The following is an 11,707-nucleotide window of genomic DNA, read 5'->3' on the forward strand; positions in this document are numbered from 1 at the left end:
CACTTGAATGACATTGCTGTCTGCAAACACAATGCTCTAGAAACTTTCATCTTCCGAGCATTGTCCCTATAACCTTAATCAACATTCTTCCTATGTCAACCAGGACTTGTCATAAGGCCATTCACTGTGGGCACTGAGTTGGTGCCGGCAACAGGGCGCGTATGACGTATGACGCACTCGCCGTGAATAGGACTACTGATTACTTGAAGGCTGGACCCTGCGGTCTTTAATCGGCGCTGAAAGGTGACCAGGTCATTCGAAATGTCGCTTGCAGCTGCGGAGCGGACACGCTAGGGCTGGAATGTTGGTTGCGTCTCTTGGCATGTGAGGTATGTGCCCGATTGGGAATACTGCACTCGTTACCTACTGTCTTCGGCTTGGACCATGAAAATGTGCTGATAGGTTGATTAGGCTGCTTTCTGAGAGGCTTCAAGATGGAGCGACGGGCCTCGAACTCTTGTACTCGATATTCAACTCAGGACTAAGACGCATACGGGCTTCCATGCTGGGAATATTCCAACTCTTAGATGTTCGACACTACAAGCTATGCTCTTCACTTTCTGACATCATTGTCAGTCTGAATCTTGTTTGAACAAAGCTTATCATCGACATGAAAAACATGCTCTCAGAATCGATCATCACCAAAGCTTAGGTCACGGTTCCTCTGTCGACCCTTTATGGGATAGGCTACAGCCGTTTCGAGGTACTGGACCTCGTGGTCCGGGGGCATGACCATTATCGTCCTTACAGCCTTGTACCTGGCATTAATTTGACTTTTCCCCTTGGGGATGACATACACACGACCATGGATTCGATCCATATGATTAGATCGCGGGGTCTATGATTTCCTAATCCAGACATAGAGTGATTGGGGCTATCCGCATGCGACCATGACAAGTCCCCAAGCACAATATAAGATCACTGGACGTCGTCTCTGGCCAGAAAGACGTCTAGCTTCTACTTCGGATCCAGCCTCTAGCCAACACCTCCTCACCACTACAACAAACTAGCCAACCCATCATGAAGCTCTTAGCCCCCATTCTAGCCACCACCTGCCTGGCTAGTAGCGTCCTAGCAGCTCCCCGCAGTGGGCTAGCAGAGCGCATGCAAGCCCGGTCCATGGCTCGTGGTTCGCGTCCCCTACAGCCACACCCTTCAGAATCAGACCCCAAGAGCAACCACCGCGAGGAAGTGGCTTCGTCCCCGAACACATCTCACGTCACATACAGCAGCAATTGGGCCGGCATTGTGCGAGAGGAACCGCCCAGCTCAGGTCCGTACACAGCCGTCAGCGCGACCTTTCAGGTCCCCAAGCCCACCGCTGCAGCCAGCAGCCGCGGCACGCAGGCCGGCTCCGCCTGGGTCGGCATCGACGGCGACACGTACAACGCCGCCATCCTCCAGACTGGGGTGGATTTCTACGTCCAGAACGGCAAGGTCTCCGGCGATGCCTGGTACGAATGGTACCCAGACTACGCGTACGACTTCGATCTCTCCGTGAGCCCTGGGGATACCATCGTGGCCAAGGTCCAGGCCCTCTCGCCCAGCCAGGGGGTGGCCATCATCGAGAACAAGTCCACCGGCCAGAAGGCGACGCAGACGATTTCCGCCCCTGAAGCGACGGCCACCCTGGCGGGCCAGAATGCTGACTGGATCGTCGAGGATTTCCAGGCGGGCGATGAACAGGTTGCGCTCACAGACTTCGGCACGGTCACGTTCACCGGCGCGCAGGCCCAGGGCGGGGGCCAGACCGTGGGTGTCCAGGATGGGACGGTCATTGAGCTGAAGCAGAATGATCAAGTGATGACGGAGGTGGATGTACAGAGCGACACGAAGTTCAGCGTTACCTACATAGGATGATTCCCTAGAGGCTGCTGCATGCTAGCCAGTTCTGTTTCACGTGGCGTTTTTATCTGATGATCCTGGTTGTATGTATTGAGCATAGCTATTGCTTATGTATGAAAGTTCAGTTTTGTTTGAAAAGTCGCTCGACGAGGTGTCCTCTGCAATTCCCGGGGTAATGATAAATCATACTAACCAACATAAGGGCTTGATGCGAAATTACATATACTTGCTCTGCACCTCACTACGGCTCCGAGAAACCCTAACACCACGAACATCTAAGCAATGCTCTTGATAGCCTCCTCCAACTCCCGCACATTCCCACCCACCACGCGCTTGTCCAGCAGCTTGCCATCCTTGTACAGAACGAAAGTCGGCATGGCGCGGACCTGCAGCTCCTGCGCCACGGAGCGCACCTTGTCGACATCGACCTGGATGAACCGGACGTTGGTGTAGGTCTCGCTCAGCTTGCCGATCTGAGGGGCAACGGCCTTGCAGGGACCGCACCAGGTCGCGAAGAAGTCGACCACGACCGGGCCGGACGAGGTCAGGGCCTTGAAAATGACCGGGCTATTTTTGGTCAAAGAAATCGAGTTAGTATTTGCAGGATGGCATCTAGGACGTTTGCGAGTGTTCGAATAGCGAGAGGGGGGAAGCGCATACTTGTCAACCTCGATGACTTTGCCGTGAGCCATGATGGGTTTATCGGGGAAGAAGCGGCTTTTGATGAGACGGAAAACTGGAGCAGGCAGTGTGGGTTAGCAGGTTGGAGCTGAGCGAGGAAGGGTGAGGCTTGTACATACGGAACCAGAAGGTGAGTAGGATAATGATACGCGTGAAGTCCATGGTCGGGTGAGAAAAGAGGGAAAAAGAGAGAGAAGGTACGGACGGATATCGATGGCGCGCGGTGAGAGGACTCGGGGAGGATAAGACGTGATCCAGACAGACAATGCCGCCTCGGCTATCGAAGGAACCGTAGTAGTTCTCCGCGGTGGGGCACGAGGTACGTCGTTAGATGATTAGATGTTGGAACGCGATCATTCAACTATAAAAGATAGACTTATGCTCTTGAGCTAAGGATCTAGAGAAGACAATAAGAAAACATACACTTACAGGAGGAATCATGGAAGGTGGTGCGCCTGTCTTCTTCAAGCAATGACCGAGCATGCTCTGGTCTCTTAGGGCAGGCGGTGGACTTCGGTATGGCAGAAAGATATCAGCCCCGGCGGTCAAGGACACTTTCGCTCGATTTGACATTAGTCGGCTAGTTAGTTATTTATGCCAGCATAAAATGACTAAGCCATCACATGTCCGCCTCCCCTCCCCCCAATACATGCATAGCCACCAGTCACTTTCCACTTTCCACGCAATCCCCTGAAGCAGGATGTTCACCAACTTAGGTCATCTTGTGTTGAATGTCAATTCCTATGGGAGACGCAATGCTATCTGATCTACCTTAACCTCTTTGACAGAGTCTCTGAACCACCATGGCCATCAAGAAAGTGCCAGTCCTCCCTTACCGTCGAGGCTCGGACGCCTCCGAGGCCGACTTCTTCGACATCCCCGACGAACCCTGCTGGGCCATCATCAAGCGGCAGCTGCGACACCTTCGGACCTGGGTCGCCTTTGTCTTCTTCGTCCTCTTTATCCTCTTTCTCCGCCGGGAGAAGCCTCCGCCACCCAAAGTGACCCATATCGATTACAGCCGCGTGGACTGGTCCCGCTATGCTTACAGCCAATATGCCACCTCGAGCCCTTACCTCTGCAACGCCCTGTTGACATTCGATGCCCTTGATCGCCTAGGTAGCAAGGCTCAGCGCGTGCTCTTCTACCCTGAGAACTGGGATGTGATTGTCGAGAGTGACCGGGATCGGGATAGTCAAATGCTGGCGCTGGCGTATGAAAAGTACGGCGCGCTGCTGGTGCCGATTGATGTTCAGATGGTCAAGGCCGGAGCCGGTACGTTTCCTTCATACATGGATGCACGCATGCATAAATCAGCGTTTCCATAATTCTCCAATCGCTGCTCGAAATAACACAGACAACTCACACTCATACCCCCCCATTAGGTCCAAGCGAATCCTGGGACAAGAGCACCAGCAAGTTCCTCGCCTTTGGCGAAACCGAATTCGACCGGATCATCCACATCGACTCGGACGCGACCCTCCTCCAGAACATGGACGAGCTATTCTTCCTGCCGTCCGCCCAGGTGGCCATGCCCCGCGCCTACTGGCAGCTCCCGGACACGCGGCAGCTCTCGTCGCTGCTGATCGTGCTCGAGCCGTCCTTCAAGGAGTTCTACGCGCTGACGGCGGCCGGCGAGGCGGTGACGTACGGGCAGGTCAACACGACCGGCACGACGACCGCCCGGTACGACATGGAGCTGATGAACGAGCGGTACGGCGACTCGGCGCTCGTGCTGCCGCACCGCCAGTACGGGCTGATCACGGGCGAGTTCCGCGCCGACGACCACCGCGCCTTCCTGGGCAACGACTGGGAGGCGTGGGACCCCGAGCGCGTCCTCAGCGAGGCCAAGCTCGTGCACTTCTCCGACTGGCCGCTCCCCAAGCCGTGGATCATGTGGCCGCAGGAGTTGTTGGCCGATATGCTGCCCAAGTGCAAGGTCAAGCCCGGGACGCTCCAGGAGAGCGGGTGCAAGGATCGCGAGATCTGGAAGAAGCTGTATGATGATTATCGACGGAGGCGGAGGGTGAGTTCTTCTGCTGCTATTCCCTGCATACATTTACTTGCAAACACATCCCCCAGCCTGGCGCATTCCTTTTCGCTAACATAACCCCTTTTCCATGCGCAGGACGTATGCAAGCTCCTCAGCTACCCGGCACCAAACTGGCCCCCACGGGACGTGCCCGAGCCTCCTCCCTCGCAGGAGGAAGCGACTCCACCACTCTCATGATTATCGCGTATACCATTCTCGGGCTTTTTTCTCGGCGCCATCGGGTGTTTCTGGTAGATCGGTGTGGGATTCAAGGAATTTTTCTCAATTTGAAATAGATTGTTGTAATGTAACTCTAAAGCATTTTCTTGTGTATACTAGCCGCAGGATGGATCGGGACATATCGAGAATATTGTATATAGAGAAGGACTCGGTAGTCTAGTCACATGTCAATATGAGGTTCAAGCACGTTCCAAAAGCAGCGTGGGGACGTATCTGTAATACTGAGCAATGTATGTGAGATCTTCGTCGCTGATGCAGGCATTGTCAATCCACAACCTTGAATGTGCTAGAGGATTGAGACCAAAGGGAAAGGGTATGAGCGGTCTCGGCAGTCAATTGCATAGCTCAATTGACCAAGCTGTAGTCTATGCAAAAAAGCTTCTGTCTCCGCGTATGCGGATCGCATGTATTTATTCTACTTTGCCGATGGCAATCCCAGTCACGTTACTAGGGAAAGGGTCAGATTTTATGAATAATGTCATTTTGTTAATTAGTTCACCCTGCGCTGTCAAGAGACAGCGACTAGCCAGTTGAACCGGCACTAAGGGAACATTCAAGGTATGAGAAACGCTCTAAATCTATAACGCCCAGCCCGGAGATATCGTCTATCGTTATGTTGAAATCGCATCGTGGCTGTTTATTTCCACACCGTCACGATGATCAATGTATCCCATCCGATGGAAGGATAATAGATGTTGAAAGTGGTAAACCGCAGTAACCAGTGCCGAAAATGAGGGTAAAAAGGGAAAGAAGCTAAAACATGGGTATCACATCGAATCTAAGCAGAATCCTCCACGGGTCCGCAGGTACAGAATAGGTTCTGGTCACCGTAGGCTAGAGAGAAAAGCGAGTTAGAATGATTGTTCGATGGTAGGGGAGGGGCGTTAGGAGCTTACCATCATCCACGCGCGTCACCGAAGGCCAGAACTTCTTCTCCACCAGGTACGGCAGAGGGTAGGCCGCGGTCTCCCGGGTGTATGGTCGGGTCCATTCTGTGGAGAGGAGGTCGCGCTGCGTGTGCGGCGCCATCTTCAGGACGTTGCCCTCACGGGGCTGGGAGCCGCTCTCGACTGCGGCGATCTCCTGGCGGATGGAGATGAGGGCATCGCAGAACCGGTCGAGCTCGGCTTTGCTCTCCGACTCGGTGGGCTCGATCATGAGGGTGTTGGACACGGGCCAGGACATGGTCGGGGCGTGGAAGCCGTAGTCCTGGAGGCGCTTGGCGATATCGATCGCCTCGATGCCACAAGTGTCCTTGAACTTGCGGACATCGAGGATGAACTCATGCGCGCAACGGCCGTTCTCGTTGGTGTACAGGATGGGGTAGTGCTCCTTGAGACGGGAAAGGATGTAGTTGGCGTTGAGCAGCGTGATCTTCGTGGCGTGCGTGAGTCCCTTCGCACCCATCATGTTGATGTAGTTGAAAGTGATGGGCAGGATGCTGGCACTACCCCAAGGAGCAGCGCTGATCGGGGGAGATGAAGTCTTGGAGCGCTTGGACTGGAGGTATTCGCTGACCGGGTGAGAAGGCAGGAAGGGCCGCAGGTGCTCGGCAACACCAATGGGACCGACACCGGGACCACCACCGCCATGGGGAATGCAGAAGGTCTTGTGGAGGTTCAGGTGGCACACGTCAGCACCAATCTCTCCCGGGGAGCACAGACCAATCTGGGCATTCATGTTGGCACCGTCCATGTAGACCTGTCCACCGTACTTGTGCACAATCTCACAGGCCTCCTTGACACCAGGCTCGTAGACACCAAATGTGCTGGGGTAAGTGATCATAATGGCAGCCAGGTTTTCTTGATGCTTCTCGCATTTAGCCTTCAGGTCCTCCAGGTCGAGGTTGCCGGTCTTGGTGTCACACTTGATAGTGACAACGCGCATACCAGCCATGGCCGCACTGGCCGGGTTGGTGCCGTGAGCAGAGACGGGAATCAAGCAGATGTCGCGCTTCGACCCTTCGTGGGCCTCCTGGTACTTCTTGATCACACGCAGTCCAGCGAATTCACCCTGCGCGCCAGAGTTCGGCTGCACAGTGACTTCAGCCATACCGGTGATATCGGCAAGTTGCTGCTCCAGATCGTCAATCATCTGCGTGTATCCCTTGGCAACATCGGCGGGCATAAAGGGGTGGATCTGAGAGAACTCCGGCCACGAGACAGGAATCATCTCAGTGGTAGCGTTCAGCTTCATGGTGCAAGAGCCCAGGGGGATCATGGAATGAGCCAGGGACAAATCCTTAGACTCGAGGTGATGAATGTAACGCAGCATTTCGGTTTCCGAGTGGTGGGTGTTGAACACAGGGTGCGTAAGGTATTCCGACGTCCGCTCCAAGCTGGCGGGAACGGTTGCCACGGCGAGTCTCTCTTCCAGAACGACCTCACCCTTGGAGGCATGATCGGCGAAGATCTGGAGCACAGATCTCACCTCCTCACGTCCAGCAGTCTCGTCCAAAGAGATTCCAACCTTAGTCTCGTTAACGCGACGGAGGTAGAAGTGCTTCTGACGTGCGGCAGACATGATAGCGTCGGCTTCTTGGCTGCTAGGCAGGTCAACAACGACGGTGTCGAAAAGAACGCCGCCATCAGTAGCGTTGGACTTGACAGGAACGTTGTAGCCCAATGCCGCAAGCTGAGCCTGCAATGTAGCGGTCATAGACATGATGCGCTGCGCAATAGCCTTCAAGCCAGTCGGGCCGTGGTAGACAGCATACATGGCGGACATGTTAGCCAGCAGAGCCTGGGCAGTGCAGATGTTACTGGTGGCTTTCTCCCGACGGATGTGCTGCTCTCTGGTTTGAAGGGCCAATCTCAGAGCACGGTTGCCCAGACGGTCCTTAGAGACGCCCACGACACGACCGGGAATCTTGCGCTTATACTTGTCGATACAAGCGAAGAAGGCGGCATGAGGGCCACCGAATCCCATGGGAACACCGAACCTTTGGGCATTTCCGAAAGCGATATCAGCACCAAACTCGCCAGGCGCCTTCAGCAGAGTCAAGGCCAGGAGATCCGTGGCCACACTGAAGGTACCTCCAGCACTGTGAATGGTGTCGCTGAGGGTCTGGAACTCATACACTCCGCCCTCTGTGTCAGGATACTGTGCCAGAACACCAATCAGGTTGTCCCCCTGCTCCTTGACCAGCTTGAAGTCGTCCGCGAGAATATCTCCAACAACCAAGTTGATGCCAAAGCCCTCCGCGCGGGAACGCATCACAGCAATAGTCTGAGGGTGGCAAAGGTTCGAAACCACGTAAGATTTTCCGGGCTTCTTCTGCTTGGCCATAGGCATGGTAGCCAGAGACATGGTCATTGCCTCCGCTGCAGCCGTGGCTTCGTCCAGGACGGAGGCATTGGCGAAGGGCAAGCCAGTGAGATCGGCAGTCAAAGTCTGGAAGTTCAGAAGAGACTCCAAGCGACCTTGACTAATCTCGGGCTGGTAGGGAGTGTAGCTGGTGTACCAAGCGGGGTTCTCGAGGACGTTGCGCAGGATCACCGGGGGAACAATAGTACCATAGTAGCCAGCACCAATGTATGTCTTTCCCGAAACATCGATCTGTTTCCGGTAGGTGTCGAGCAGTTTGAGCATATCTGTCTCACCCAAGCCACCGTGCACACTGTCGCGGTACAATTTCGCGTTGGAGCTCGGAGGCGACACAGACAAGTCCTTCTTGGACAGGATGTCCGCAGGAAGAACCTGCTTCACGAATTCGTCGAGCGAAGCTACTGGAGGATCTAGCGTGGCCAGCATCTCCTTGGCCGCATCTGGAGCAGGACCGATATGGCGTCTGGGAAATGTATCGAGGGGCTGGAAGAGATCGCGGGGGTGAGGATCACCGTGGTCGCCAATGGAGCTGGTGTATACATGACGACGTGCAGAGGACTGTTCGGAGGAGGTAGTGTGGAGAGAACGAAGGATAGGTGTAGATACTCTGCGCGCAGCAATTGACGAAGGAATTGAGCGCACTCGCGTGCGCAGAGCGAGCTGGCGGGAGCCACGCAGGGCACACCAGGACGCAGCCATAGCTACGGTGGTGATAGTGGTGATAGTGGTGGAGGGAGTATGGAAGTATGTAACGAGGAGAAGGAAGGGAGGGACGGAGGGAAGTATAGGATGATTTAAGTATGACAAGACTCAACACATGAGCCGGCACGAGTAATTGAAAGGAGATGAGAGGATGAGAAAGAAGAGAAAGAGAAAAGGGAGATTGAGTTCTCAAAAAAATTAAATACAAGGGCGCTCAAGAAAGCAAGCGAACGATAAGTTAATGAATACCTCACTGAATACCGCGGACGATTCGGGACCGTGGCGGGAAACTCGCCTCGCACCCGATATCGCCCTTCAATTCCTCCCCGCAATCCACGATAAGCAAAGCTCCCCCCGATAAGCTTTCATTTCCCGCGGGAAAGTCGCGTCGTATCTCTCTCTCTCTCTCTCTCCCCTTCTCCTCCGCCATCTTCTGATTCCATCCGGGCCATTTGGTGACAATTCGAGGTTTCAAGGCTGGAACTTCAAAAATATCTCTGGCAAACAACCCCCTGAACATTGCTGTTCAACTACTACTCACGTACAAAGCTAGAAAAGCATGATTTCATCTCGAGATGTTTCCTCCGACTTATGATGCAATTGTTCCGAATCACTACGGAGACTTAGTATGTGCTCATACACAGTAGGTGGCCAATTTTCATAGTCCCACCTCAACCCGCAGCTCGCAGCTCAAGACATGATGATCATCAAGCTGAAGGTGGTGGCAACAGTAGCTGGCTGTAGGTGTACTGTAGAATATGGGATCATCTCGTTCAAGCTCGCATTGGAGGGCATATGCTCTGTCTCCTCGGGACCAAGTTCCTGATAGTGCAAGTGCCCCTTGTCTCCGTGTTAGCCTCAGGCCATAATCAGGCACCCGTTTAGCACGTGGGGTACAATCACATAATCACATGATAGTCGCTTATCATTTGCAAGGTTTGCACTCCCCACGGATTGCCTTCCCGATTGAGCCTTTCTCAAGGAAGATTTTCTCCCCCTCGGTCAGACAGGTCGTTGCGACAAACACCTCACCTCGTTCGTTTCCTTGCCTTTCTCGCCTTTTCTCACAGATCTGTTCTTTACTGGGGCCACGTGTTGTCAAAATGTCTCCCGTTCCGATCCCCCCGCCGTCCGACGACATCGCGACTCTTCTGCAGTCCGTCACGCCCCCGACGATGCCCCCGCACCGGTCGCACGACCCCTCCAACAACATGAAGCGCAGTGACCCCTTCCAGTTCGGCTCTCGGTACCTGGAGCAAGGAGATGATGTTTTCGAGTTCAACGCATGGGATCACGTGGAGCCCGATGACGAGTTCAAGGCATTCGCTGAGGAACAGTATGCCAAGCAGCGCGACGCTCCAGTATCAGAGTTCGACCGCAACCGCTTCAACGCCGACCCGGCCAAGTGGTGGAACCTCTTCTACAAGAACAACACGTCCAACTTCTTCAAGAACCGCAAATGGCTGCGCCAGGAATTCCCGGTTCTCGACGAAGTGACTCGGGCGAATGCGGGCAAGCAGGTCGTGTTGGAAGTCGGTGCAGGCGCCGGAAACACCGCTTTCCCGCTGCTGGAAAACAATGAAAATGAGGAGTTGATGGTCCATGCTTGTGACTTCTCCAAGACCGCCGTCCAGGTTATTCGTGACAGTCCTAAATACGACACCAAGCACATCACGGCGGACGTGTGGGATGTGAGTGCTACTGGGGACGATTCGCTGCCTCCTAATGTGGCAGAAGGATCGGTTGATGTCGTTGTGCTCATCTTCATCTTCTCTGCCTTGGCTCCCAATCAGTGGGAACAGGCTATCCGTAACATCTATCGCGTCCTGAAGCCAGGTGGAAAGATTCTTTTCCGCGATTACGGACGAGGTGATCTCGCTCAGGTCCGATTCAAGAAGGGCCGGTACATGGGCGAGAACTTTTACATTCGGGGCGATGGTACGCGCGTGTATTTTTTTGACCGGGACGAGCTCGAGAAAATGTGGGGTCAGTGGACACCGGAGAAGGGACTGCCCAAGGGACCTGTGGCTGAGGCAGAGAATACCGCCACTGACGAAGCCGCTGCTACTGAAGAGATAACCGCTAGCGAACAGCAAGGCGTCTTCGAAGTGATGAAGTTGGCTGTCGACAACCGACTGATCGTCAATCGTCAACGCAAGATCAAGATGTATCGTTCCTGGATTCAGGGGCACTTTGTCAAGACAGTCAAAGCTACTGCTGCTGACAGTGAGAAGAACGAGTCTTGATTGTGCATTGCAATCGACTAGAGTGTTACTACACCGCAACCTTGGCGAGATGGTGGCCATTTGATACAGTCATACCGCGCCCACCACATCGGCGTTCACCGTTAGATGAGCAGCTTGGTGGTTCATACTGAGACTAGTATTGTCAGTCACGGACTGTCGATACATATCGGCTCGCAGCCTCTGGGGCTTTTCAGATGCTTCTATCAACCGCGTCAGGTGTGGTATTCGGTTCTCAGTGGTCATGAGATCCGCCTTACTCCAAGATCATTGGCTCCATGGCACCATGTCCGCGCGTGAGAGAATGTTTGTCGTTCTTTCAATTGACATCACGACTTTTTCCATGGTGGATGCTCTACTAAAGTATTCCATTCTCCAGTTCAGAACTGTACGAAGATACGACCGACACGATCAATTCATTAGATCTAGATTAGTTATATAAAGAGGAATAGAACATCAAACCTGGTATTGGCTCAGCGAATACATTGTCCATAGTTTACATCAGACTTCAGCTTCCTCGCCGAATTGGTTATTGTATATAGTGTAGTCACACTGCACTTTTTAAAGTGTAATTGACTTCAGTTCCTTGTCTTGTCGGCTTGCCAAACAGCTTTTGTATTGCGGGGTGGGACCGAGC

At 53.8% G+C, this 11,707-nt stretch overlaps 6 protein-coding genes across 6 annotated transcripts; 4 read left to right on the forward strand and 2 right to left on the reverse strand.

The window, feature by feature from the left end:
- Positions 1-1,020: 1,020 nt before the first annotated feature.
- BO72DRAFT_430647 (A4/G1 family peptidase) lies at positions 1,021-1,860 on the forward strand (the record flags this gene model as incomplete). The annotated part of the gene is made up of 1 exon (XM_040943113.1): positions 1,021-1,860. One exon carries the CDS (start codon positions 1,021-1,023, stop codon positions 1,858-1,860), a length of 840 nt encoding a protein of 279 aa, XP_040800537.1.
- A 68-nt stretch (positions 1,861-1,928) lies between these two features.
- Positions 1,929-2,956, reverse strand: BO72DRAFT_448788 (thioredoxin family protein). Its single transcript, XM_040944875.1, has 3 exons — positions 2,646-2,956; positions 2,506-2,581; positions 1,929-2,412 (listed from the first exon to the last, which is right to left on the reverse strand). Exons 1-3 carry the CDS (start codon positions 2,686-2,688, stop codon positions 2,121-2,123), a joined length of 411 nt encoding a protein of 136 aa, XP_040800538.1. The 5' UTR covers positions 2,689-2,956; the 3' UTR covers positions 1,929-2,120.
- Positions 2,957-3,215: 259 nt separating this feature from the next.
- On the forward strand, positions 3,216-5,007 carry BO72DRAFT_405742 (nucleotide-diphospho-sugar transferase). Its single transcript, XM_040942295.1, has 3 exons — positions 3,216-3,801; positions 3,912-4,552; positions 4,655-5,007. Exons 1-3 carry the CDS (start codon positions 3,330-3,332, stop codon positions 4,754-4,756), a joined length of 1,215 nt encoding a protein of 404 aa, XP_040800539.1. The 5' UTR covers positions 3,216-3,329; the 3' UTR covers positions 4,757-5,007.
- A 250-nt stretch (positions 5,008-5,257) lies between these two features.
- On the reverse strand, positions 5,258-9,051 carry BO72DRAFT_448790 (glycine decarboxylase subunit P). The gene is made up of 2 exons (XM_040944876.1): positions 5,695-9,051; positions 5,258-5,632 (listed from the first exon to the last, which is right to left on the reverse strand). The coding sequence occupies exons 1-2, from the start codon at positions 8,822-8,824 to the stop codon at positions 5,577-5,579; spliced, it is 3,186 nt and encodes a 1,061-aa protein (XP_040800540.1). The 5' UTR covers positions 8,825-9,051; the 3' UTR covers positions 5,258-5,576.
- An 879-nt stretch (positions 9,052-9,930) lies between these two features.
- Positions 9,931-11,073, forward strand: BO72DRAFT_459499 (tRNA(Thr) (cytosine(32)-N(3))-methyltransferase; the record flags this gene model as incomplete). Its single annotated transcript, XM_040946425.1, has 1 exon — positions 9,931-11,073. The coding sequence occupies one exon, from the start codon at positions 9,931-9,933 to the stop codon at positions 11,071-11,073; it is 1,143 nt and encodes a 380-aa protein (XP_040800541.1).
- A 121-nt stretch (positions 11,074-11,194) lies between these two features.
- BO72DRAFT_129891 (uncharacterized protein) lies at positions 11,195-11,572 on the forward strand. Its single transcript, XM_040939089.1, has one exon. It carries the CDS (start codon positions 11,315-11,317, stop codon positions 11,510-11,512), a length of 198 nt encoding a protein of 65 aa, XP_040800542.1. The 5' UTR covers positions 11,195-11,314; the 3' UTR covers positions 11,513-11,572.
- Positions 11,573-11,707: the final 135 nt, after the last annotated feature.

The sequence above is a fragment of the Aspergillus fijiensis genome, assembly GCF_003184825.1.
Source record: "Aspergillus fijiensis CBS 313.89 unplaced genomic scaffold BO72scaffold_28, whole genome shotgun sequence".
Classification (NCBI taxonomy): domain Eukaryota; kingdom Fungi; phylum Ascomycota; class Eurotiomycetes; order Eurotiales; family Aspergillaceae; genus Aspergillus; species Aspergillus fijiensis.